Source organism: Kazachstania africana, chromosome 5 (assembly GCF_000304475.1).
Source record: "Kazachstania africana CBS 2517 chromosome 5, complete genome".
NCBI classification, from domain to species: domain Eukaryota; kingdom Fungi; phylum Ascomycota; class Saccharomycetes; order Saccharomycetales; family Saccharomycetaceae; genus Kazachstania; species Kazachstania africana.
The window spans coordinates 632,936-659,301 of NC_018944.1; the positions used below are offsets into that span (position 1 = coordinate 632,936).

General features: G+C 36.5%; 16 protein-coding genes across 16 annotated transcripts; 8 read left to right on the forward strand and 8 right to left on the reverse strand.

Moving 5' to 3' along the window:
- Window positions 1–38: 38 nt before the first annotated feature.
- On the reverse strand, window positions 39–1,703 carry BEM1 (phosphatidylinositol-3-phosphate-binding protein BEM1; the record flags this gene model as incomplete). Its single annotated transcript, XM_003957554.1, has 1 exon — window positions 39–1,703. The coding sequence occupies one exon, from the start codon at window positions 1,701–1,703 to the stop codon at window positions 39–41; it is 1,665 nt and encodes a 554-aa protein (XP_003957603.1).
- A 410-nt stretch (window positions 1,704–2,113) lies between these two features.
- Window positions 2,114–3,529, reverse strand: KTR4 (putative mannosyltransferase; the record flags this gene model as incomplete). Its single annotated transcript, XM_003957555.1, has 1 exon — window positions 2,114–3,529. The coding sequence occupies one exon, from the start codon at window positions 3,527–3,529 to the stop codon at window positions 2,114–2,116; it is 1,416 nt and encodes a 471-aa protein (XP_003957604.1).
- A 590-nt stretch (window positions 3,530–4,119) lies between these two features.
- Window positions 4,120–6,564, forward strand: TAF5 (chromatin modification protein; the record flags this gene model as incomplete). The annotated part of the gene is made up of 1 exon (XM_003957556.1): window positions 4,120–6,564. One exon carries the CDS (start codon window positions 4,120–4,122, stop codon window positions 6,562–6,564), a length of 2,445 nt encoding a protein of 814 aa, XP_003957605.1.
- Window positions 6,565–6,739: 175 nt separating this feature from the next.
- On the forward strand, window positions 6,740–7,429 carry KAFR0E03190 (uncharacterized protein; the record flags this gene model as incomplete). Its single annotated transcript, XM_003957557.1, has 1 exon — window positions 6,740–7,429. The coding sequence occupies one exon, from the start codon at window positions 6,740–6,742 to the stop codon at window positions 7,427–7,429; it is 690 nt and encodes a 229-aa protein (XP_003957606.1).
- Window positions 7,430–7,716: 287 nt separating this feature from the next.
- Window positions 7,717–8,109, reverse strand: GPI19 (phosphatidylinositol N-acetylglucosaminyltransferase GPI19; the record flags this gene model as incomplete). The annotated part of the gene is made up of 1 exon (XM_003957558.1): window positions 7,717–8,109. One exon carries the CDS (start codon window positions 8,107–8,109, stop codon window positions 7,717–7,719), a length of 393 nt encoding a protein of 130 aa, XP_003957607.1.
- A 123-nt stretch (window positions 8,110–8,232) lies between these two features.
- PPM1 (leucine carboxy methyltransferase) lies at window positions 8,233–9,219 on the forward strand (the record flags this gene model as incomplete). Its single annotated transcript, XM_003957559.1, has 1 exon — window positions 8,233–9,219. The coding sequence occupies one exon, from the start codon at window positions 8,233–8,235 to the stop codon at window positions 9,217–9,219; it is 987 nt and encodes a 328-aa protein (XP_003957608.1).
- Window positions 9,220–9,249: 30 nt separating this feature from the next.
- On the reverse strand, window positions 9,250–10,266 carry TAF11 (TATA-binding protein-associated factor TAF11; the record flags this gene model as incomplete). Its single annotated transcript, XM_003957560.1, has 1 exon — window positions 9,250–10,266. One exon carries the CDS (start codon window positions 10,264–10,266, stop codon window positions 9,250–9,252), a length of 1,017 nt encoding a protein of 338 aa, XP_003957609.1.
- A 164-nt stretch (window positions 10,267–10,430) lies between these two features.
- GPI17 (GPI-anchor transamidase GPI17) lies at window positions 10,431–11,951 on the reverse strand (the record flags this gene model as incomplete). Its single annotated transcript, XM_003957561.1, has 1 exon — window positions 10,431–11,951. One exon carries the CDS (start codon window positions 11,949–11,951, stop codon window positions 10,431–10,433), a length of 1,521 nt encoding a protein of 506 aa, XP_003957610.1.
- A 931-nt stretch (window positions 11,952–12,882) lies between these two features.
- Window positions 12,883–14,028, reverse strand: NPL3 (mRNA-binding protein NPL3; the record flags this gene model as incomplete). The annotated part of the gene is made up of 1 exon (XM_003957562.1): window positions 12,883–14,028. The coding sequence occupies one exon, from the start codon at window positions 14,026–14,028 to the stop codon at window positions 12,883–12,885; it is 1,146 nt and encodes a 381-aa protein (XP_003957611.1).
- A 290-nt stretch (window positions 14,029–14,318) lies between these two features.
- On the forward strand, window positions 14,319–17,273 carry CYM1 (pitrilysin family metalloprotease; the record flags this gene model as incomplete). The annotated part of the gene is made up of 1 exon (XM_003957563.1): window positions 14,319–17,273. The coding sequence occupies one exon, from the start codon at window positions 14,319–14,321 to the stop codon at window positions 17,271–17,273; it is 2,955 nt and encodes a 984-aa protein (XP_003957612.1).
- A 283-nt stretch (window positions 17,274–17,556) lies between these two features.
- Window positions 17,557–18,189, forward strand: ERV25 (Erv25p; the record flags this gene model as incomplete). Its single annotated transcript, XM_003957564.1, has 1 exon — window positions 17,557–18,189. One exon carries the CDS (start codon window positions 17,557–17,559, stop codon window positions 18,187–18,189), a length of 633 nt encoding a protein of 210 aa, XP_003957613.1.
- A 52-nt stretch (window positions 18,190–18,241) lies between these two features.
- On the reverse strand, window positions 18,242–19,432 carry RPN9 (proteasome regulatory particle lid subunit RPN9; the record flags this gene model as incomplete). Its single annotated transcript, XM_003957565.1, has 1 exon — window positions 18,242–19,432. The coding sequence occupies one exon, from the start codon at window positions 19,430–19,432 to the stop codon at window positions 18,242–18,244; it is 1,191 nt and encodes a 396-aa protein (XP_003957614.1).
- A 327-nt stretch (window positions 19,433–19,759) lies between these two features.
- DYN2 (dynein light chain) lies at window positions 19,760–20,202 on the forward strand (the record flags this gene model as incomplete). Its single annotated transcript, XM_003957566.1, has 3 exons — window positions 19,760–19,781; window positions 19,882–19,904; window positions 19,972–20,202. The coding sequence occupies 3 exons, from the start codon at window positions 19,760–19,762 to the stop codon at window positions 20,200–20,202; spliced, it is 276 nt and encodes a 91-aa protein (XP_003957615.1).
- Window positions 20,203–20,364: 162 nt separating this feature from the next.
- Window positions 20,365–21,162, forward strand: KAFR0E03290 (bZIP transcription factor; the record flags this gene model as incomplete). Its single annotated transcript, XM_003957567.1, has 1 exon — window positions 20,365–21,162. One exon carries the CDS (start codon window positions 20,365–20,367, stop codon window positions 21,160–21,162), a length of 798 nt encoding a protein of 265 aa, XP_003957616.1.
- Window positions 21,163–21,413: 251 nt separating this feature from the next.
- Window positions 21,414–22,814, forward strand: SIP1 (Sip1p; the record flags this gene model as incomplete). The annotated part of the gene is made up of 1 exon (XM_003957568.1): window positions 21,414–22,814. The coding sequence occupies one exon, from the start codon at window positions 21,414–21,416 to the stop codon at window positions 22,812–22,814; it is 1,401 nt and encodes a 466-aa protein (XP_003957617.1).
- A 379-nt stretch (window positions 22,815–23,193) lies between these two features.
- ARO80 (Aro80p) lies at window positions 23,194–26,010 on the reverse strand (the record flags this gene model as incomplete). The annotated part of the gene is made up of 1 exon (XM_003957569.1): window positions 23,194–26,010. One exon carries the CDS (start codon window positions 26,008–26,010, stop codon window positions 23,194–23,196), a length of 2,817 nt encoding a protein of 938 aa, XP_003957618.1.
- Between the last annotated feature and the right edge of the window lie 356 nt (window positions 26,011–26,366).

Here is a 26,366-nt window from a genome sequence, read left to right on the forward strand (position 1 = left end):
TCTGTTCTTTATACAAATATGTATGGTAAAGCGCAAACCTACAGATCGTAGACACTTATCTTTAATTTGGCTTCTATGACATCTATAACTTGTTCATCAGATTTTATTTCTTCACCGTCTCCATCAGATAGTTTCACCTTCAACATAAAATTTTCAGTGTCCACTCTTGGTGATATCTTTGAACGTAGTTCATTGAGGGTTATATTACCGTGTAACTTCAAAGCGAAGATATCATCTTTATAATAGAATTTGATCTTGTTTGTCTTAACCACTGGTTGCGGTGGTAGTACACTTGGTGGTCTTGATTGTGGTCTTGAAGAGCTGAGGGATAATTGTGACATCTTCTTGTATAATCCCAGATCATCACCGGTTAGAGTACTGTCGTGTTGACGCGAGCTTATTCTTTTAGCTGCTCCTTCTTGTAATATATTAGCTTTAGCATTGTCCATAGTCTTCTCAATGAAAACTTCATTATCGTAACCATTATCTCTGAGCTCAAATAAAGAGTTTACCATTGAAGAGTGTGATATGTATTCAGGTAGTTTTATTAAATCTTTAATGTAAATGTTCAGATCTTCTTTCCTCTTTTGGGTAATCGTATCTGTAACATAAGGTACCGGCCCAGGAATATATGGTATTATACGCTTCGTCCATTGTCCATTCTTATCTCTCAATTTTCCCGATTCTGAAGGGAAAGTGTCTAATAACTTTACTTGTAAGTCATAAAAATCTTGATAATAACGCCTTAACTTTCTCAACTTATTTTTAGCCAATATGCATCTAACGTCAAAGTAATATTTATCGTTTTCTAATCCAAAAGAATCAATTGAGCCATCTATTATCTGTTCAAAATTACTTAGTGGTGGTATTTCTGAGTTACGTCTTGAAGCGGAACGTGATGAAATTAATTTATCGTTAGAGTCAAATGATAGTCTATTATTTTGTTCCTCCACACTTCCAAGCGCAATATTACTCGCTTTATATTTGGCGACGTGATTTTTCCATTCTTGTACTGTTGGTAGATTGACTGACTTGATATCATCCATGACATCGTTTCCAGTGGCATAACCAGTGGAAATATCAATAATACTGACAAATCCTACGGGGACCAAACCTGGGCCACCTAATCTACCAATAGGTTTGGCAATAAACCATTCATAATTGTGATGGGCACAAATGAAAAGGTTTTCGCCAACGAAAGAACTTAATTCGTCAGATTTCTCAGCTTTAAAATCATAAAGAACAATGGCATACAAAGAGCCTAGATTTCCAGTATTACTATTCACAGATACTGGGTTACACACTATACGTGATGTTTTATTTATTGCCTCAAAGTACTGTTTGGGAACTATGCCATTTTGATTAGTTGACGGATTTGTAACATGATACCACTCTTTATCTTCGTTAACCACGAAAAAGAAATCTCCCTCTGAGAAGGATAACTCTATGCCCCTGTGTGCCTTGTATGAATGATGAGCTTTCACCACCTTTTCAGCAGATAGGACATCCTTTGATGAATTTCTAACGTTGAAGCTCTTTCTTGGTGATGAGGAATAAGTACTGTTGGAAAGGTATCTAATAGGAACCGTTGTTATGTGTTTTATCGGGCTATCTTGACTCTGAGTAGGCGATGATATATCTGCCGATGTTATCCTACTTTTGGAGCCACTATCTCTCTTATTAAGTTTGAAATTTTTCAACATTGTCAATATGTCAACGTGTGATAATTGTCGACTAAATTCTATCTATAGTTATGGAGGATGCAAACAAAAAAAGTAAGGATATGATTATTTGCAGAACAAATGGTTATTTCCACTCAAAGAACTGGATATACGTGTAGTTTATGATAGAATGTGCTTCTGAATTACTCTTCTATTTTCAATACTTCATCCTATCGTTTTTTTTTCTTTTCCAATCAGCATCAAATTTCGTGAATGGTAAGAAAAAGCGAGAATGTAAACCTCAATAAATGATACAAGAAGCCAAAACCGTTCAAGACTGAATTGAAAACGTTGAAATTGTCTTGTTAATGTATAGAAAGACTACGCTTGATTGTTTAAAATTATATATAATGTCAGATTTGAAGGTTGGAGGAAACGTGGAACAAGTGGTACTAGTACAGGGCCAGATCTTCTTCTGTCATTACATGCTCGATCCAGGTAGCTTGACAGTTTTGAGTATTCAGATTGTCCCATGGAGTAAATTTACCGGGCACACATCTGCCATCGCATTTTTTGGAATCAGGCGGACATTTAGGACAGTTGGTGTAGGGTTGATGATGGTAACCGATATCTCTAAACCAATGAATCTTGGATTTATCTGCAAATAAAGCTAAAGCTAAACTTCTCACTGGAGCATCACCCCATCTTTCGTAATAAAATCCTTGCTTCGATTCTAAGAAATCCATGTACTTTTCGTAGGCTTCACTCCTCAGGAAATCCAGATCGTTAATTTCAAAATTAGTCCAGAAATGACATGTTGAATAACCACTTGTAATTTCGAAATTTTTATTTTGTTGTAAATTTTCTTTTAACCACTCAAAAGCGCCATTTTTATTGATGTAATTGGGGTTTTCCCTCAAGAATTCCATTGTGTAGGTCCATAGAGATCTAACGCTCTGTGGTGAGTCGTATAAATTCAAGACAAATCCGTAAACTTTATCATTTAATTCCATAAATTTGAAAATGTCATAATCTATGTTACAATAAAAATTTACGTCTGGCTCAATCCTCCATGTATATTTGTAATCTTTCAATAATGGATGATGATAAAATTTTCTTGAATAGAAACGACACATGTTGTGATACGATGTCAATTTAACGTAACCAACTTTTTCATTTTCTAATTTATCCATTTCCTTTTCATATTTATCAACGTCGATATCTTCTGGCATGTTCCAATCCTTATCATCAATTTTACCAAAGTTGACTACTCTGTCGTTTGGGAGATAATTACGTATCCCCTTTTTGAATTCCTCAGTGAACTCTTCATCGTTTAAGAAGGTGTAAGGATAACCAAATTTACTATTAAATTTTGTTTCCAGCTGATCAATTACAGGCAAAATTTTCATCAAATCTTTGTTTCTCACCAGGGATAGTATAGTTGCGGACGCACGTTCATAATTTTCATCGTCATAACGAACCAAATTATCAACTTTTGGTTCATCAATTTCGACTGACATGATGTCGTTGTACAATTTTAAATTCTTTGCAGATTGTTTCTTGATGTTATCATCCGAAACGTCATCATATAGAGGTGTTTCCAGTCTTTGGAATATAGAATTCAGCGTCTCATCGTCATGCATCTCGTAAGGACCATCATGTGCTATACCAGCATCAGTGGATACCTCAGATTGCTGATTACTAGGCCAAGGATTTATCGCCGAATTATATTGCTCATACACAGCATTGCGGTAGTATGGGTTTGACGTCAGTGTGAAGGCTATAGTAATCAACATCAGCAGTACAGCTACTATCAATATAAGTTTTCTCAAACTCCATCTCCTGAACATAAAGAGTACACGTCTCATGACTTATGACTAAACACCCAAGGTATTTTTTTTAGTTATCTAGCAAACTGTGCAACTCAACGGGCTCAGGTCCTTCTTATTACTACCAGGCTCAGCCAAAATGGTCTCTTCACATCGACTTATATAACCGTTAGCTAATCTCTCATGTTCTGACCAAAAAAAAACCACAAGTGGAACGCCGTGGTCCCCAGTAAATAGCCAAAATGCAGCTGTGGAGGTGGACACGGCTGCAATCGATTTTTCATCATGAATACACCACACAAGGTAGTGTAATATGCTCTAATATTGCTTATGCCACTCATATCGAGTCTCATTCAACGCTGTTTAGCATTTATTCAATGAATAGGCTTACGTTCGACTCTTCTGAGGTGCAAGGCCGGGTGATTAGTGTTTTTTTTTTTTTGGTCTCATATTATCTGTTTGGGAGAGAGACGAAAAAATTTGAAATTACAATGTTAGTTGGTAATGGCAGATTCAATGAAGATAGCTAGATTGATATACCAGAGGAAACACGGGAATACCATCTGTCAGGCTATTAGACAGTGTGTAGACGAAACTAACCATAGGGACTTTTTACAGATTTAGTCGAGATGGCACAACCGAATCAGAATAAAAATAACAAAAATCAACAACAACAACAACAACAACAACAACAACAACAGCAGCAGCAGCAACAACAACAACGACAGAGCTCGAATAGCGCACAACAAGCAAATAATGGCAATGCTTCACAACAGCAGAGTAGACCCTCCAGTCAGTTCTCTGCGCAGGATCTTAACAGAATTGTCTTGGAGTATTTGAATAAAAAAGGTTACCATCGGACAGAGGCAATGTTAAGGGCAGAAAGTAGTCGTACCATTACACCGCAAAATAAGAAATCTCCAGGAACCACAAAGAATGGCAAGCTGCCGGAACCTTCTACGACTCCTCCCGTATCAGATAAGACTGTGAAGCCCGTCAGTAATCCCATTTTACCACCACAACAGCAACCCGGTGTCAAGAGAGACAATGAAGGCTCTGTAATAATGTCAAGTGAACAACAGGTGATCAATTCCATGTCTCCTGGAAATTATATTAGAGCATATTCATTACTGAAGAATTGGATCGATGAATCATTAGAAATTTATAAACCAGAATTAAGCTATATTATTTACCCAATATTCATCTACCTTTTTTTAAATCTAATTAGCAAAGATGCCATTGTCGCAAGAAGGTTTTTCGATAAGTTTTCCAGTGATTATAAAATCTTGCATGGTACAGATATTAATAGACTTTATAGTATCAATTCAGTTGATCATATAAAGGAAAATGAAACTGCAAATGCATTCATCTCGGGTAAATATAGAATCACCATTTCAAAGACAATATTGAATCTTCTACTTTATTTTTTAAATGAAAATGAAAATGTCGGTGGATCGCTCATCCTAAGTATGATAAATAAACATTTACAACCAGTTATAGTGAATTCCCCAGTGACTGCAAAAGATAGACTAGCAGACGGTTTAAAAATCGAATCTTCCACTAATGATAACAATAATGCCAATGTAAATCTAGAAATTAATTCTATTCCTGTAAAATTAGGTCCTTTGCCAAAAGATGAAGAATTTGTAAAGGAAGTTGAAACCGAATTGAAAATTAAAGATGATCAAGAGAAACAGCAACAAGATAACAATGATGCAAACACAAAGACTCTTCTTCAAGAATATAAATCGATACAAAATGACACTGCTTCTGATGCAGCTACTGTAACAGATAAAAATGAAGACGATAAAGATAAAAGTGACAATTTGATAAAAGAAACTAAAGAGGAAGTTCTTGAAGAAAATAAAAATATAATAAAAACACCTGTTGAATCTAAAGCATTCATGGTCTCTCCATCCATTGACACACTTCCTTTACCATTAAAGACATCACTAGATTTAAAATTAGAAATTCAAAAGGTAAAAGAGTCTCGTGACGCGATCAGGTTGGATAATATACAAACTTCATTACCAAGTGTTTGTATGTATACTTTCCACAATACAAACAAGGATATGTCCTGTTTGGAATTTAGTGATGACTGTAGATTGGCTGCTACTGGGTTTCAAGATAGCTTTATTAAAATTTGGTCATTAGATGGTTCATCACTTGTGACCAATAAATTACCAAGTTATAAGAAAGAAGAAATTCTCACTACAGGTGATGAAACATCATCATTACTTATCGGTCATAGCGGAGCCGTGTACTCTACAAGCTTCAGTCCAGACAATAAGTTTCTATTATCAGGATCTGAAGATAAAACTGTTAGATTATGGTCAATGGATACTCATACAACTTTGGTTAGCTACAAAGGTCACAATCATCCTGTATGGGATGTGAAGTTTTCACCAATGGGTCATTATTTTGCAACTGCATCACATGATCAAACAGCAAGATTGTGGTCATGCGATCACATTTATCCACTACGTATCTTTGCAGGGCATTTAAACGATGTCGAAACAGTTTCATTCCATCCAAATGGTTGTTACGTTTTCACTGGTTCAGCTGATAAAACTTGTAGAATGTGGGATATAAGCACGGGTGATTCTGTCAGACTATTTTTGGGTCACACTGCGCCTGTTTTAACAACAGCTGTAACGCCAGATGGCAGATGGCTATGTACGGGTGGCGAAGATGGTGTCATTAATGTTTGGGATATAGGAACTGGTAAAAGATTAAAGCAAATGCGTGGACATGGTAAGAACGCTATTCATTCATTTTCATTTAACAAAGAAGGCAACATTTTGATCAGTGGCGGTGCCGATCATTCTGTGAGGGTTTGGGACCTCAAGAAAGCTACTCCTGAACCAAGTGCAGAGCCGGAACAGCCTTTTGCAGGCTATGTTGGAGATGTTACCGCTTCTGTTAACCAAGATATCAAAGAATTTGGTCGTAGGCGCGCGATTGTCCCAACAAGTGATCTTGTAGCCTCATTCTTTACCAAGAAGACACCTGTTTTCAACGTTAAATTCACCAGGACTAACCTAGCACTAGCGGGTGGTGCTTTTAGAGATTGATCCAAATATGTAGTTTCTAAATATTTATTTACTGTAATTAATTCTTGGTATAGATTTTTCGACCGACATGGCGTTGTCTTTTTTTCATACGTTCTAAAATTCGGAACTATTATGTGAAGCTCATTTCACAGTAACTCAGCTTTCTATAAGAACAGGAAATAATTATCAGCTATCCATGGATGCCAACTCTCAATCAAATTCAACGTCAGAAACCTTTCAACTTCATAATTTTTCGAAGGAATCGACGCCAGATGGGATACAATCCACGCCAGGTTCAACTTATAATTTAAAACCGAAAAATAAGACAAAATCAAAGTCTAAGAGTAAAACGAAGCACAAAAATGCCTCCAATTGTAGTGTTAGATCAAGCTCTAACCTGGCTATTAGAGGTAAGTCTCCAAAAAATTTACTTAGCGCCAGTAGTGAGGAAAATGGTTTCAAGACGAGTAAAAATGCTAGCAAACATGGTACACCAAAACCTGATTCTTCAATAGCGTCGCCATGGTCAGCCATTGATACTTTAGATGACGTGAAAATGATGGCTGCAGAAAATAAATTTACTGATGTCTTACCACCAAAGTTTGAAGTAGACCTTCAATGTACGAGGGAGGCACATGTTCAACTACTAAACGCAATGAGAGACCGTAAATCAAGATTACAGAGGCCTATAGACAAGGAGGGTGCAGATGAAACCGTTTTGCCAAAATTTTTTGAAACAAGAACAAGTACCACAGAAGAGCTCGAGCCTATATACGTCAGTGACTATACTGAAACAAAAGATAGTTTCAAAGAAATAACAAAACAGGAGGAGGAATACGTTCGTCTCATGGAAGACACTATAACAGGCGTCCAAAACCTAAGATAGTACTTTATACACTAGTCTTATATCTCATTATATATTCTTATCATTGCGTATACCTGGAATATGTATTCCCGAATTACCTCTAAACGCCAGCTACCATGTCAATGATTCTAGACTTACGTATATCGTGGTTGCTCAAACAGCCAAGATTATAATCTTCACATGGTATAAACAGGCTTTTACACATAGTTGGTCGTGTTAGGCAGTCGTTATAGCACGCATCTGTCAATACCTCTCTGTGCTTATTTTCTTGTGAAACAATAAGTTGCTGAACCATTGAGAATCGAGAGTTATCTTTCCCTATATAAAACATCACAAACATCCATGATTGGTAAGTCAATGACTCCACTCGTCTCCTTGAATGCAAAATTCTTCACCAAATCATCTTTATCGGTGGTGACTATACAGGCATGGCTGTCAGTAATCGTCCTCATATCATCCAAATTTGGAGCCAATATATCGTCATTATAGAAGATCAAGCCAAAATATGCAAAGAGCATGCCCATTAACACGATACACTGAAGAATCAAAACCCAATTCCTATTTGGCAAAATCTTGTTGTCATAACCACCAACAAAGGACCAAATTAGGATGAAGATCAGCAGAGAAGTCACAATAAAATGTCTAGAAAACCAATAGTATTCCCTCTTGGTTGATCTCCGTAATTTTGATGACGTCTCCATTACTGGTTGTGTATTCTTTATTCTTCGCTATCTTTTCCTGCATATAAGATTATTCGGCCTACATCTTATAGAAATACTAACTTTTGATATTGAAGTAAAGTGAAGCTGATAAGGTAGAGCATAATGACGAATCTAGCAATACAACAGACGGATTATGACGCATTTTCCAGCAAAATTGCAGCAATTCAAAGAGGTTATCTTCCCCCTAGCTCAAAAAATGCCTTGAACCAGGATTATGACGATGCAGATGCCTGGCTGTCCAAATTGTATATTAATTTCAAGGAACTCCATATGAACTATTTAAATGTATTAAGAAGTAAGAACCGTAGAGTATATTCAAAGATAAACAAGGCTAGTTTAAATTCATTTCCTGTGATGAACTATGGTACGTACCTCCGAACGGCTGCCATTGATCTTTCTGTTTTACAATATTTAAATGATAGTACTTTTGATAAGTTTCAAATCGTCAATCTTGGAGCAGGGTCAGATTTGAGAATGATCCAATACTTGAACATGTTTCCAGATCGATTAGAGAACTTTGTGGATATAGATTTCGCTGAAGCTGTTCAACTAAAGCAGGGAATAATCAATGACCTAGGGTTCAAGAACGACAAGTACCATTTGCTAGCTTGTGATTTAAAGCAGGATATTAAGAAGACAATGGAGACCCTTGAATCGAGGTTAGATTTGAGTACACCCACTATAATAATTACAGAGTGTATGTTGTGCTATTTACCCGAAACTCAGTCGCAATTGTTGATTGATAATTGCATGAAAAGCTTTGAAAAAGGTTGTTGGATATCTTATGATCCTATCGGAGGTGACCAACCGAGTGATAGATTTGGGAAAATTATGAAGAATAATTTGCAGGAATCAAGAGGGCTAGATTTACCAACGCTGCTAATTTACAGCTCTACAGAAAAATATTTGCAAAGATGGGCAGCAGATAATAAGGCGGAAAGTACTATCTTAGACATGTGGCAATTCCACAATAAGTACATTTCAGCTAAAGAAATGGCAAGGCTCAGGTCGTTACAATTTTTGGATGAAATTGAAGAATTGAAACTTATGCAATTACATTATGTCATACTACAGTGTGAATGGCAATAGCCTTCTATGCCGATATATGTACTGTATACATCATCTAAACATATTACCACTATTTTCACCCTGATACCTCCATTGATCGGCTGGCAAAGTGTCATTCTGTAATTGATACAACCTCCATGCCTCTCGTATATGTTCTGGTAGTATGGGACTCTTATTGTATTTCTCAATACTAACATCTATTTTGTTGAAGTCTTTTACTAGTTTGTTGTAGTGATTTAGCAACCCTAGTCTAACCTCTTGTGAGTTCTTGTCTGTACTTAACAACTTGTTACTAGTCTTAATCTCCCTCACTTCATCTTCATCGTCATCAAAATACGTATCGCTTTCGTTCTCATCTACACTATCTTCAATTTCAATATCAGTTTGTTTATCCTTTTCGTTGACATCAGTTGCATTTGTCAATTGAGTAAGTTTTTTCAGTATTTTTTTCAATCTCTTTGCAAATTCTTTCCTCCTGTCAAATTCTATTGCCATCCTTGCATTAAACCACTTCTTTCTAACATCCAATGCAAGTTCTATGATTTCTCCCACATATACTTTACCAATTGCTTGTAGAAAGACTCTAATATTCTCACTTATCGTCTGATTACAGACGGTACTGGCTAACTTTTTAACTTGAGATTTGTTTAATGAGGTTCTATGGAACACTTCGAATCTATTATTTTGCTCGCTATCTAAATTTAAAACCAACAGCTTGAACTGATCTTCATAACTCAACTCATTCCCTTTGATCTCGTCATCATTAGCATTTAATCTGTCATAAATATCTCTCATAAAATGCAGGTTTTTGGGGACGGAATTCAAATGAGGCATTTTGGAAACTTCATTGGTTCGTTGCGAGCTAGTAGTATCAATCTGTGATTGAGAAATAAAATTGTTCATCGTACCACCTGTTCGTAAATCTTTCAACTTCCATGCAACATATTCTTGATCCTCCGATAGTACTTGATTGATCATTTGCTTAGTCGAGAAATAGTTGGCTTCTGTAAGTAATGGTTGATAATTGACAACTGGAAGTATATCCAAAGGGCCTTGAGGTTCTACCATATTCGTAGCTCGTTTCGATGTTTTATAATTCTAGTTGTTCCTATAGTAAATTGAAGATTATTTTTTAAAGTCTTCGCACATATATTTGTTTTATAAAAGAAAATCATATAAGCAATATATATACAAACTGTATGCTATACACAAAATTAGTAGTCCTCCATCAATTATTTGGTCTTCTTTTCATCTAGCGTGTCTTCGACTTCTTTCATGACAGTAAGAAGACCGAAAAAGACTACAACGGACAGTGGACCCAATAAAGGTAAATACACTGCCAATTTGTGTTCTTGTGGAAAGAAATTCTGTTGAAGCATTTCGCCATTAAAGAAAGCCTCTTCAGCGAACTTCACAAGTTCATTACTTAATCTTAATGCTTCGTTCCAGTCATTTTCGGAACCCTTAGTAACGTTGTTCAAAATCTCGATAATGTTTAGCCTAGTTTCCAACGCCTTTGTAACATCTTCGAGGACAGTCTTGGGAATAGTCATCTGTTGGAATCTTTCAGTGAGCTTTACTAAGGACCATAAACTATCGACAGCTTTAGCCAAGTTCTGCAGGATGACCACCCTCTTGAATGAATCAATTGCCACGTAAGGTGCCAGTAGTTCCTCGGAAGAAGAGGTTGTCATTCCTAACAAGTAGAATAAGTCAGCCATAAATTTATGCATGATTGGGGTTAAGTAAACCTCGTCCAGAACTGTGTTTGGTTTAAGAGGGTATTTATTGATAATTAGAACACCCCATTGAGGAACAGTGTAACTTTGCCAATTGTCATTCAAATCAGATGGATTATTGGTACCTTTTATGAAATCTAGCCCCTGTGGGTTTGTTTCATTACCAGGAAACACAATGGCCAGATTTAACGCTACGTTTTCTGAATAGTAAGTCATGGATGATAAATCAGAAAGATCGATAATGTGAGATAAATCGTTCCAATTCGAGGTATTAGAATTACCCAAAGAATGTAAATTTAAATCATTAAAGTTAATAACAGATGAATCAACTGTAAAGTTGACCATAGACGAGAAGAACTTTCTGAACGGTGTTAGTTGAGCTTTCAAAGTCGAATCAATTTGCCAATCAATTGGTGTACCATCTCCATCTAATAGAGTCAAACTTAAATGAATGTTTGGGCTATAATTAATTGCAACATTGTTATTACCGTTGGAGCTGATATCTTCTTTGGCAAATGCGTCTAATTCCATGCTGAATGTATGTTCAACCAACGTTTGTGCCACATAGTATGGTAAATCGTTACTAACAACTGATTCATCGTCAAAATAAACCACTGTCTCTTTCTTATCTGGGGCAATGGTAAAACCAACAGTTTGATCCAGGATCAAATCTACAAGGTGATAATTTGTGTGATCAGTCTCCGAAGGAAGATCCACTATTGGTAGAATTTCTAGCGACCAAGGTATATGTTGTTTTTTTGAATTCAAAAGATGATTGACTTGAACCTGAATGGCATCATGGACATCAGGAAACTTATATGTACTCGACCTCACGTATACTGGTATCGATATATGGATATCTTGAAATTTGTTTGAGTGAAGAGACTCGATGTATGCATTTGGCAAGGGCGCTCTGTAAATTGTAGTCAACTTATACCATAGTGGAATACCAAAAAGGACATATAAGACCACAAATGAGATGCCAACCAACTTTCGTATTACTAACGTGGACATTGAGGCAGCTTTGGGTATAACTCTTGTTGGACATGCTTTCAGAATTAAAGTATTATAACTACCATTACAAGATTTATCTCGATATTAGAGCTAATATATCATTTACGACGACGCACAAAACTACATAAGGAATACTTCGACCAACAGGCATATTTAGTAACATGAAACCATTGCAAACCATCGAATTGTTGGTGGGAAATTAGATTACAGGGCTTTTCCATAACTGGACGATAGTTTTACTGCCTGAGAGAGTCATTTTAATTAGTAAAAAAGTGCTTTAAGACAAGAGCAAGCATTAATTGTTTTACGAATTACATAGTTATTTAATTACTATATATAAGTTACTAATATATCGTTAAGTTCATTTGGAGAGTAACAGTTCAGCTGGACAAGTGACGGTTAGTACACCACTAAAAACAAAAAAAAAAAAAAAAAAAAGAAAATCTCTAATTTACAAGGACTCATGGAAAGTTCGTAAGTCAAAAGTCTATCAAGGAATACCTTCATTATAACTTGGATATGGCCATAGATCGTTGATTTAAGGATATTAAGAATAATGTGCGACTCAGTCAAAAGTATCTCTGAAGCCATTGAATTTCAATTTTGGAATTCTTTGGTTCTCATCAATATGCATTTCTCAAACCCATTATCATTGTTCCTGTTATTATTACAGTCGTGGATTAGCACGGGTTCATTTAATTTACATACACTAAGGGATAGGATATTACATTGGGGAAATAAAAAAATTAAATATAATTGGAAATTCTTGATTCTAAATATTTTTGTCTTGAATGTTTTTCATTTATCTAAATTCATCTGTTTTGTTCTTACATCTTCTCACTATACACTAATCAAAAACGTTTTGTAATTTTTGTTCAATTGGTTTTCAAACATAATCTTGATAAAAATTGTTAATCTAATTTAATGAAATTCAACGGGTTGGAGATCTTTCACGTGGAGCACCTTCTCTGGATCTGTATGAATCTCTTGGGGCACCATAATCACCTCTTGGAGCACCGTAAGATTCTCTTGGAGCACCGTAGTCACCTCTTGGAGGGCCATAAGAATCTCTTGGACCATTGTAACCGCCACGGAAGCCGCCTCTTGGGCCACCATAGCTACCACGAGGAGCACCGTAGCCACCACGGAAACCACCTCTTGGACCACCGTAACCACCTCTTGGACCGCCAAAGCCACCACGAGGAGCACCGTAACCGCCACGGAAGCCACCTCTTGGGCCACCGTAGCCTCCTCTTGGACCGCCAAAGCCACCTCTGGAGCCACTGTAACCACCACGGAAACCGCCTCTGAAGCCACCACGACCTCTGAAGCCACCTCTGTGAGACCTTCTGATTGGTGGTGGGTTGTCATCTCTTTCTACAGTAATAACGGAACCTCTAACCTCAACGTTATTTAATTTATCTAAAGCTTCAGTCAAAATTTCTTCAGTTGGGAATTCTAAAGCACCAGTACCATCGAAATCTCTGGAATTGACACTAGAGAAAGTAGTCTCCAAATTGTGTTCACGAGCCAAATCTTTCAATTCTTGCCATGAACAACCTTCTGGTAAGTTTCTTAGAGTCAATCTGTATCTCTTGGCAGGTAATTTAGAATAGACAACTTCAAGAGGTTGATTAGCAAAAGATTTACCGTTAACTTCTTCAATGGCTCTGGCAGCAGAATCAGATTCTTCAAATTCAACAAAGGCAAAGCCATTTAAAATCTTAACCTCTTTCATTGGGCCGAATGGGCTGAAAATCTCGTTTAATTCAGATTCTTGAACATCCAATGGGAAAGGTCTAACAAATAATCTTGTAGTAGATAATTCACCTTCTGGTTGGTTGTAGTAACCGTGACCTTCGTGTGGTGGAGGTTGATGGTAGTATGGTTGAGGTTCTGGGTGGGCAGGTGGTTCATCCATTTGCTGGTCCATAGATTCAGGTATATCTTCTGGATGTGGTTCAGAAGGAGCGGCGACAGATTCTTCAACGTGTTGTTCTTGTTGTAATTCTTCTTCATGGTGAGGGACCTCTTCCGGGGCCTCAACAGGAGGTTGTTGTTCAACTGGTTCAGACATTTGGTGCAATAGTAGAAATTTCAATTAACTTTATTAAAACGACAGAAAGTTCTTCCCATCCAAATTCCCTCAATTCCATGTCTCTCTTCTTATATACAAGAAATTTGGCCAGAGGAAAAAAAAATTTGCCACCCGAAAATGAACAGCCGTTCCGAGTGACTCTTGCTGCGGGTAACAAAACTGCCAATTATATAAGAATTTATTCAATATGTGATGGATATATGCATAAATTGACTAGAAGCATCTCTGGTACTAATCCTCGAACTGTTAGTTAGGTAGGGAGATTCAAGATGTTACGATGTAGGAGGATGGCCTCCACGTATTCGCGAAGTGCGTCATTACAGAAGTATCTTGTGGGTCAAGTAATACATGGGTACGAGGTATGTAGGGTACAGCCTGTGCCGGATTTGAAACTGTTGGCTGTGGATTTAAGGCATGCTGGTACTGGGTCGCAACATTTACATATTGACAGGAACGACAGCAATAATGTGTTTTGCATTGGGTTCAAGACTAATGCTCCGGATTCTACTGGTGTACCGCACATCCTCGAGCATACGACCTTGTGCGGATCGCAGAGGTATCCTGTTCATGATCCATTCTTCAAGATGCTGAACAGGTCGGTTGCCAATTTCATGAATGCAATGACAGGGCCTGATTACACATTTTTCCCATTTGCTACTACAAATAGTAAAGATTTCAATAATTTAATTGAAATTTATTTGGATTCGACTTTAAATCCTCTCTTGACTGAGGAAGATTTCTATCAAGAAGGTTGGAGATTAGAGCACAACAATGTTGATGATCCAAGCAGCGCTTTATTGTTTAAGGGTGTGGTTTATAATGAGATGAAGGGTCAGGTATCAAATAATGACTATTTCTTTTACAACAAATTTCAAGAAAACATTTGTCCCTCTTTACAAAATTCAGGTGGTGATCCCAAATTTATCACCGATTTGGCTCATCAAGATCTCGTAGATTTTCATGCCAGAAATTATCATCCATCGAACGCTGTCACTTTCTCATATGGTAATCTCCCATTGAATGGCACTTTATCAAAATTGGATGAATTTTTCACTGGATTTGGGAAACGTTCCTCATCACAGGGGCTGTCATCACCGATTTCACTTCATAACGATATCGAGGTTATTGAGTCAGGACAATCTGATCCTATGCTACCACCAGAGAAACAAGTTAAGACGTCCATGACTTGGATTTGCGGACCTTCTAACGACTTGTACAATTCTTTTCTACTTAGAATTTTTAGTAATCTTTTACTGGATGGGCAATCGTCCGTATTCTACAAGAAGTTAATTGAGTCTGGCCTTGCTTATGAATTTTCTGTAAACTCTGGTGCTGAATCTATGGGTTCAAAAAATTTATTAACCATTGGGGTTCAAGGCGCTGATGACATCAATACCTTCAGAAGCATAGTAACTGATACTTTTCAGGGGCTATTAAAATACGACTTCGAGAATTCAAAAGTACAAGCCATTATTCATCAACTTGAATTAAATAAAAAGGACCACAAGCCGGATTTCGGTCTTCAATTGTTATATTCCATATTACCAGGTTGGTTGAATAAGACTGATCCTATAGAACTTTTGAAATTTGATGAATTATTAACCAACTTTAAAGAAGATTGGAGAAATAATGGTAGCAAAATTTTCCATGATTTGATCTCAAAATATATTTTGAAAAAGCCATGTTTCAAATTTACGATGACAAGCAAAGCCCAATTTAATGAAAGCTTGAAAATTGAAGAAGCTGAAAGATTGGCTGGGAAAACGGGGAATTTAGATGAAACTGATAAGAAGACCATATTTGAACGGAATCTCATTTTAAAGGATAAGCAATCCAAAACTGAAGATTTATCTTGCTTACCAAGTTTGAAAATTTCAGATATTCCAAAGATCGGCACCTTTTATCCATTGAATCTTGATGTTACAAATAGATTTATGACAAGGTTGACTGATACTAACGGAATTTCATACTTAAGAGGTAAAAAAGAATTAAACAACATTTTACCATTTGAATTATACCAATTCCTACCACTTTTCGCTGACTCGTTAACAAGTGTTGGCACTTCAATGGAACCTTTCCATAAAATTGAAGATGAAATTAAATTGTCTACTGGTGGAATTTCGTATTCTGCAAATGTTATTTCAAGCCCAACGTCTCTTCACCCTAGATTGACTTTTAATTTTAGTGGCTGGTCTTTGAATTCTAAGACAGATCATATTCCTAGGTTATGGTCGAAGTTGCTAGTTGAGACTGATTTTAGACAAAATAAAGAAAATTTGAGGATTCTAGTCAAGATGTTAGCGTCTTCCAACCTTTCAACAGTGTCAGATTCCGGTCATTCGTTTGCTAAAGGATATGCAGCTGCCCAATTCAATGTCACCAAGGCTATTGATGAATCACTAAACGGTATAAAGCAATTACAATTAATTATGAAACTAAATAAGATTGTTGAAGAAAATGATGACGAACTTTTCGAAAAAGAGATGATTGAACCCCTGGAAAGAATTCAAAAACTCATAACCAACAATTCCAATCTAAAGTATTTCTTAATTTCAGATTCGACATCAAAATTAAATGAGATTAAAGAGGAGATAATTCAAAAGTTTGAAATTAATCTTTCAAAAAAAGTAGACTTAACAACTGATAAGATACAAAATTATCCACTCTTACCCAGCTATCCTCACACATTGTTAAGTTTCCCATTTCAAACATATCACACGTCGAGAAGTCTACCCATTGATATACCTTATACACATGCAGAGACTGCAGCACTGCAAATTCTTACGAATGTGATGACATCAACCTATCTACATAAAGAAATACGTGAGAAAAACGGTGCATATGGAGGCGGAGCCGCTTACGATGCCGTCAATGGCACACTAAATTATTACAGTTACAGAGACCCCAATCCTTTAGCGTCTCTAGATATATTCAAAGCACCTACGGGAAACATTACGGTAGAATCAGTCAATGAGGCAAAATTGCGTGTTTTCCAGGACATTGATGCCCCAGTTAGTATAAGAAATGAGGGAATCTGGAATTTCGACAACGACATCACAGACTCAATGAGACAAACAAGAAGACTTGCATTATTAGACGTGACAAAACAAGACGTGGACAATGCTCTGGAGAAATACATACTGAATGACTCGAATGCGGTCGATGTGGTTCTGGGCCCCAAGACAGATGAAATGAATGCCGGCTGGAATGTAATCGACATTTGATTCACACCTCTGTGCTCCAAGCATAACCTCCCAACTCAATCGTACATGTACAATATATACTACATTATTCCTGTAAATATAACTAACACTTCTCACCATTTTTCTATTTTTGTTAGCAACACGAAGATCTGAAATTTTTTTTTTCTTGACGCTCTCTCAAAATTCAATGGAAAAGTTGTAAAAGGACAGGTAACTGTATGTATAAACTGAGCTTTGATCAGGAGAAAAAGACAGTTACTGGTAAAGTAATAGTTGCATTATTCTAATAGACGCGGTTTTGAAGATGAAATTGTTGAGTCAATTGATTTTATTTTGCTTAGTTAGCGTCATCAACTGTTTACATTTTGAACTTCCTGCTTCGAAGACGCCTGAACAAGTTTGTATTCGTGATTTTGTTAACGAAGGCCAATTAGTCGTCATAAATATCAATTCTGACGGTAGAGTTGGTGATGGACAAGAATTGAATTTGTATGTTCGTGACTCCAATGGTAATGAATACCGTAATAAGAAGAATTTTGCTGGAGACGTTCGTGTTGCATTTACTTCTCCATCTTCTACATCATTTGATATTTGTTTGGAAAATATTGCCACATTTGCAGGTGGTGTTAGTAAGAGTAGATCTATTGAATTAGACATTGAAAGTGGTTCAGAGGCTCGTGATTGGAATTTAATCAGCGCTAATGAAAAATTGAAGCCTGTTGAAGTGGAATTAAGAAGAGTTGAAGAATTAACTGATGAAATTGTTGACGAATTGGCATATTTGAAGAATAGAGAAGAAAGATTAAGAGATACTAATGAATCTACCAACAGTAGAGTCAAATATTTCTCTATTTTGATTATTATTGTTTTGACATCACTAGGTGCTTGGCAAATCAACTATTTAAGAAACTTCTTTAGATCAAAACATATTATTTAATCTATATTTAAATATATATATTTGAAAAGAGGAAAATTTAAAGGGAAAAAACTTAAACCCAGATTGATTTACCATGAGATTCAATTTGTTCACCTAATTTTGTGACTTGTTCATTCCAATCAATTAGTCTATTGTTCATCTTAGCAATTTGATCGAAATTGATGATTCTTGGTTGCACCCAAGTAATACTTACGATTTCATTAACTTGATCTGTAGAACCTTTTAATAGACCCAAACTAATTGATCTCATCACTAGATGTTCTACATCATTTTTAGATAAATGAGTGGATTTTGAGATATCATCGAATGTAAGGGTTCTAATATTCTTGGAGAATACACTTTCAATTAAAGTCATTAGACAAATTTTTTGTCTGAGGAAGTTTTCATGACTGGATAAGACTGGTATATTTGATAATACATTTGAATTAATTAGGTTTTCAAAATTTTGGAAGTCACCATTTGTTAAGATATTTAATAATTTGAAAAGCCATTCAAAATTCGAATTATTTGAAATATTTGACATTATTGGATGATGTAATAATTCACCGAAGTTATAAATCTTGTCACCAAGTAATGCAGAGATACTCAAATCGTAAGCCAAATTCTGTAAATCCAAAGGTGTAACTGTCCTCTTTGTATCGTCATCTAATGTTGATAGATACAATAGACATGTATAATAATAGTTATTGAAATCGTTTTTCAACTTGAAAAAATGTGAATTTACAGAATAGAATGCATTTATGACTTTCAAAGGTAAAGTGTCCATTTTATTTAAGTAATTGGATTCAACATTATCAAGGATATCTCTTGATTTGATAATTTCATTTTGGAAAAGGTACAATCTTGCAATTTCCAAATCGATGAGGAGACATCCGTTACTATGATCTTCCAAACCATCATTTCTCTGTTTCTTAGAGTCTAATTCCATGAAAGAAGATTTCAATTGGTTCAAATAATTGATAGATTCTTGATGGTCGGTATAATTCTTGATTGATAGGAGTAAGAACTCTACCACGTCGAATTGATTAATTCTGTCGAAAAATTTCAATATGAAAGTGTCATAGATTCTCAATCTTAGACTTGTAGAGTTATCATCTAGATAAAATTCTTTTAGTCTATTTGTCAATTGGTACCATAATTTTTGTTCATAAAATTTCTCAAAATCCTGGAAAAATGGTTTTAAAGAATCGTCTGATTCGATACTGAGTGTGCTGAGAATTGTATCAATCTCGTGAGTGGACATATTGCGATGTTTCTTTGGCACTTCTTTCTAGTAAATAAGAATGGTAGTTATTACACCAAAATTTGCCACTGGTATAATAAGTACTATACGCATATTCCGAAAAACGTGTTACCCGGGCATAGTGCCACCACCACACACCATACAGCTTATACATTCACACCGTGTTGATGCTATCAATTACTACTGTATATACCCAGCCTTTACTCTTCCACCGTCGTCGTATCATCACCCTTGGTGACCATAACACTGGTTCTATTCACTGTGCGTTATAAAGAACTTGGAAGTTCTTAGAAAAAATCAGCCATTAGAAGAGAACCAAACCCAAGAATGAACAGCGAACCCTCTCAACGTAAGTCTACTGTCTGCGATCACCACTGTGGTGGGCACCATTGTATATTACCCTCGAAGTATTCATTACTAACAACACACGTACCCCTCTCTCCTACCAGCCATTTTGAAAGCTTCCGATATCGTATGTAAATCTGATCCACTCTGTGTGCATCGCAACTCCGCCATACTAACATGACATATGCTGTCAGTCTGATGAGATGAGAGACGAGATCTTCCAGATCAGCGTCGAAGCAGTCAAGACGCAAGATCTCGAGCGTGACATCGCAAGCACCATCAAGAAACAATTGGACTCTAAGATGGGCACCACATGGCATGTCATCGTGGGCAAGAACTTCGGGAGCTACGTGACCCATGAGAAAGGCCATTTCGTTTACTTTTACATCGATTCTTTGGCGTTCTTGGTGTTCAAGACAGCTTAGAATCAGAGTCACACCCCAATTTTCGAGGTAGCCTTCTCGAGAAAATTTTCTATATTTAACTATATATATATATATGTTGGCAGTAAACGAACATCACTTCTAGACAGTGTAAAGTGTTTGAACAGTTATATAGACACTACTGCACATACTGCTAGACCGAGTATGGAGACTGAAGTGAAGAGAAGAGTCGGAAGACCCGGCAGAAAGAAGTTAGATGCAGACGCCAAGAATAAGAGAACTCAGCAGAATAGAATGGCTCAAAGGGCATTTAGAGAACGTAAAGAGGCAAAATTGAAGTTATTGGAGAACGAAGTTGATAAATTACAATTAGAAAACTTGAGTAAAGCGGAAATTATAGAATTTTTGAAGCAGAATGTGATGACTCTACTGGGTGAAATCAAAAACTATAGAAAGCAAACTAACAAAGATAAAAAGCTTCTAGATACCATTGGTAAATTGGAAAATGATGGTATGGACGCCACCACATTACAACATTCCCCAGTGTCAAATTACGGTTCTCCACCGGTGCTATCGCATGACGAAGACGATGAAATAGAAGAACATGACGATGAGGAAGATGAAGACGTGAAAAGAGAACGTTTTCAACAGGATATACTGAGTAACACATGGACAGAAAATGAGTTCCAACAAGACCTCATATCCTGGACAGACTTACATGCCGGCGACGTCCTGGAATGGGATATGCCCTTCCAAAACGACGCTACGGCAGTCAAATGCGATTTGATGACGAACTACATCAACAACGGAATGGACACGTCATGTCGCTCTTGCTCTCAATGCATAGGAGAAGTCTCTCTCGCCCACATCAAGGACTTCGACAAACTATGCCAGGAACTCTTCGACTTGATAACCATCACCGAAGAGCCCTTCTCAAAGAAAAGAGTTGCAATGATCAGTCTTATCGACCTCAGAAACGTCATACTCAGACATGCAATGTAAATACAGCTACTACTACTACTAAATATATCCATCTCCATCATCATTATGCATCTTGCCAGCCCATTCACCACATACTGAAGAACGCTCTTGGTATTCAAAGTTAGTGGGGCTCTTCCCCCACAAAAATTGTTTTTTTTCTCCTGCAATATATAAATTTTATACTGGAAAATTAATGCAACAAGTACTTCTTAATAGAAACTTTTATATCTATTGAAAGCCTCCATTTCAGTTAAGTGCCATATACCCTGGAAATGTCTCGAAATAGTTCGGATTTTGATGGTTATTACGATGATGATAGCATAATAAATCAGGATATGGCTAATTTATCCCTAGAATCGTCCAACACCGATGATGATGGTTTACTTTCTTCTGGTTTACCAAGCCTAACCACTACAAAACATGTACTCACTCCACCTGATGACAGTAGTAACACGGAGTCTGTTATGTCCAGTGCAAATTTACGTTCTACATTGACAGATGATTATGATTCTATAAACCAGTCCACTTTACAAAATGTCATGAAACGTAAGAGGAGTGAACAGCCCATGTCTCAAACCGCAAAGACGATGCTGAAATTGTATGGAAATAGTGCTGAAAGGGAAAGAGAACAAGAGGCAAAGAATGCCAGTCTGCTCAGTTTGCCCAATACAAAGAAATTCAAGAATGAAAGCGCCGGCACCGATTCTGATGTTGATGATGATAATGACGATGTGGAAGTAATATTGAAATGGAGGGAACCAATAGATCATAATTCAGCAGTGGCCATTGTTAGTAAAGATATAGTGTCTACTTTATTAACTATTGCAAAGACTCATAAATCAAGTATAATAACCTTCATAGAAAGGAAAAAATTTAAAATAAATTTGTTATATGACATTGTAACAAATGAATGGTACCTACCTAATCTGTTTCTGCCACCAGGAATCTATAAGTTACAATTTCTCATAAACGGTAATCTTATACATTCAAATTATTTACCAACCGCAACTAATGCTAATGGTAATATCGTTAATTGGTTTGAGGTAATATGTGGCTATAAAACAATAGAACCATACCGTGATGAGGAAAGAATTATTCATAGGGAAAAGTCAACTGCAAATGAATCTATCTCCTCGAATTCACTGACTGATTACGCTGGTATTAGTAGATCAAGTTCAATAGTAAGTAATAAATCGTCATTAATTTCTTCATCATTGAAGTTAACAAATCTGAACTTAAACGATGATGAAATCAAATATACAAATGAAATTCCAGAAATTTTCAAATTTGATTCGACTGCAAATTCAAATGTTAATAACCAAGCATTTGATATGAGTCTATCTAAAGTTATAGATTTAAATCAAGATCATGTTTTCGCAAGTTTACAAAAAATTGCAAGAATGAACACTGATGAAGCTGAAAATTACTTTCTCAATAGATTCAAGATACATGATTTGCCAATATACTTAAATTCAAATTTCTTGAACAAGATTTTTATTCGTGATAATAATAATGAAACGACAAATAATACTGTCCCACATGTCAATTTAAATCATTTATTGACCACCTCCATCAAAGACGATACCCTATGTGTAGCATGTACAACAAGATACGTGGGGAAGTTCATTACTCAAATAATGTATGCTCCTTCATCACCAACACAAAGTGACTGACAATTATATAATCATATGTAACTATTATCATTCATTTCCTCGACATAGATGAAAATCATATCATTTTACCAGTATATCTACTACTCAGAAGAGCATTTTCGAGCTGGCGAGTTCTAACGTGCTCGTTAACTTGCAGTATATTGCATATTTGTAGTTTGCATTGTGGCCATCTCATTTTAATCCTGTATCAAAAGTTGTCACCACAATAACGATACATTTAGCCTATAGTGGGGTCAGAAGCAACTTAAAGAAAAATTCTGTATACATTTGTTGGATTACTTACGGTCAAATATATTGGAATTGATAACACAGTCAGCAAGAGAGTAAATAGTCTCTAATAAAACTTTTTGAGGCATATGCGGAGTGGGTGACGTGTGTATCATTCTAAACTAGTATATTCTGCAAAATTTGGCATGTTTACTTGATTATAGAGCTCTTCGAAAATATTATTGCCATCTCCACTTTGCAAAAACCTTTGCTCAAGTAATTCAGTCCAAGGCTCAACAAAATCTAAACCAATATCAGCACTACCAGAAAACCAATCAATGGCTTCATCGGGTAATGAAGGAAAATTTGTCGGATTATTTGTGCCATCATTATCTAAATTATTTGGCGTATTGTCTGCGACTGCGGATGTTGGGATTCTTTGATTTGGTGTCTCAGACCTCATTTCCTCAGTATTAAATAAGCTAGTTGTTAAACCATTGGTTGTGCTGATATTATTGGGTAGCAGTTCATTATTTGACTGAATATTCTTACTATCATCGGTAGACCCCAGGTCAATGTCACTATCCTGCGTTGCCTTCGTCCTTCTCGAACCCATTTGGCGGTTTCGACTTTCATTTATCAATATGCCATGAGATACTAACAATTTTTGGTTCCTCTTACTCTTTAAATTCATTTCTTTACATAGATAAAGTAGAATTGCAGAGTATCTTACACATAGATGTAATTCATCGGGGCTAGCTTCCTTCAAAATTAGTGCCGCCAATCTAATAGTGTGAATAGTTTCATCCAGAGATATGCAGCATAATTTCAAAATTGTCTGGGCTTCAGAATTTGGAACGCCTCCCCCACCTGTTAATGTCAAATAGCATTTCACTAGAAATGACACAGCTCTCACGATTCTCATAACCCATCTAACAGGCATATACTTTAACATCTTCAACCTATGAACACGTGTTGAAGATATTAAGATTTCTTTAGCAGCCACATAAGCTAATTCTACATATTTAGCACTTTTAGTAGCTTCATTTATACGTAATTTGGGTCCTTTTACATCCACTTGTAAAGCCAAAGAGTAAATATAAAGTTGGCAATAGTAATAATCACTTAGTATACTTTCTCTATTAATTTCCTCACCAAGCTCGTGAACTGCCCTCTTGTTTTTCCTGATTTCTATACTGTAGGGTTGGCCACTACTTATCTTCAATAGGTTTCGGTATGTAGCGTACCAACCTTCAATTAAAGGTGATAAGATACCCAGCACTGCTAAGTTGTGTACTTGGTCATTTGAAGTTAGTTTTCTCTTTCCCTTATCATAATATATGGTATCATAGGCAATCAAAATAATACGAATAAGTTCTATCTTTGCGCGCTGGTGAAATGAGAATTTCAGAGGAAATGGTAATTGTAAATGTTGCTGCACCATTTCATCATTGCGGTTAGCATAATAAAGGACATATTCGTCATTCAAAAATTCTCTTTCCAAATCTGTAAGAGGACCATTCTTTTTATCATTATTATGTTGGAGTCGCTCTAGGACTCTTGTCCATCTTTCCCTGCTTTCCTCATTTTGTAACATCTGTTCTAGGTAAAACTTCTCATTACCAACTTCATCCACATCAGTCTGTTCGCTATCAATTGCAGACGCACGTTCTCTACCAGCACCAAATCCAACAACACTGAACGTTTCCGAGAGGGCGCACCTTTGGTTCATATTCATAGATGCAAATGTGTCTGAGATGTGAGAAGCAACAAATATTTTTGTACTTGTTTCGATAAAGCCCATGTCTTGAGCTAATCTAACGGCACTGCCTGTAAGCATCCATGACATTCTATCGCTACGTCTTATGGCGCCGATACCAGTCAAACCATCGTCATCTTTTTGGGAATGAGGAACGTCAGTATCTTTCTCTGCACTATTAGCATAGTCAGTTCTTCTCCAATGTATCTGTCTTGGATTCCATTCTGTAAAGATAATGAAAGCAAGGACAGTTCCTATGGATCTTGTGCTTGCTTCGGCCCATACCGTCTGTGATATCAAACGTTGACAGTAGTCCCACAATGTCTCATGAACTTCAATGTTTCTTTTATTGTTTTCCCCATTATAAAATCCAAATTCACTGAAAGGGTGGTATCTCGAAGACATGGTTAAAATCGCACAAAGCAATATTGGGTAATTCACCAGCTCATCCGGATCCTGTAGTTGTAAGGGTATATTTGGGAAAAATGGATGCATGGTTAAAAAATAAGCATCGATGAGCTCTCTTGCTTCTTGTTCAGAGAGTAGATTACTGGGTCCTATGTAATCAATGTCAGCTAGTTTCTTGTTAGGTTTGGGCCTGACTCGGCTCAACTCTTCAATTAAGGAGACAGTAGCTCTTTGAGTTCCGCACTCTTTCAGTAAAGGAGCTATAACACTTTGTTCCGATGTATCAGTAATATCTTTCCTTTCTGATGATGGACTACTATCATCAACTCGAAAATCCTCCGACGTTTCTTTGGCGTACTGATGGGAATGCCTAGCGGTGGTTAATCTACGGTTACTTTCCTTTGAAACTGAACCTGCCGCAGTAGCTAAAAATTCTAAAGTATTTTGCATTGAGCCCAACCCATACTTCCATTTAGACTGATCTTGTGTATTAGGATTCTTTGGCGAATTCGAAAATAAGGCACCTTTACTTGATCCACTATTTAGTTGAATCCGATCATTATCATCTTCTTGAGTTATTGCTGAAGGCACATTCGTCAGAGAGACAGTTCCCGAAATGACATCGTCTTTCTTTTTCCTCCTGCTAGTAAATAAACACTCTCTTTGTTCTCTTTTACACCTTACACAGGGCGGCGGATGAGGATTATCATACGGGCCCAAGTCACATTTAACTTTCCTAGCTCTACAATTCAAACATGCCTTATAGCTTCTTCTCCATTTCGACTCAGTTTTTAGCGACTTTCCCTGTGGTGACGTACTCATATGAACTTGAGTGTCTCAGTAAATTGTCTTCCTTATAGTCTAACCTGAATATAACGATCTGATATCATTTAGAGATGGCCGGCATCTTATAAAAAAGCCGATCTGGTGGAAAACATTCAAGCAATTAAGTGTTAAAATAAAAATAGTAAAAGTTATTAACGTCTTATTATATATTAGTTATTAAAGCGTTTATTTCATACGCAAACTTCAAGGGTTCTATATACAGAATTCAGATGCAATAATGAAAAGTCATGAAGTTTCGTAACCCTGCTGATGCAGATAATTTGGGGTATCTTTTATAGTGGACGGCTCAATAGTATTTGGGGGTATTAAAAGTAGTTCAGGGTATCTAACGT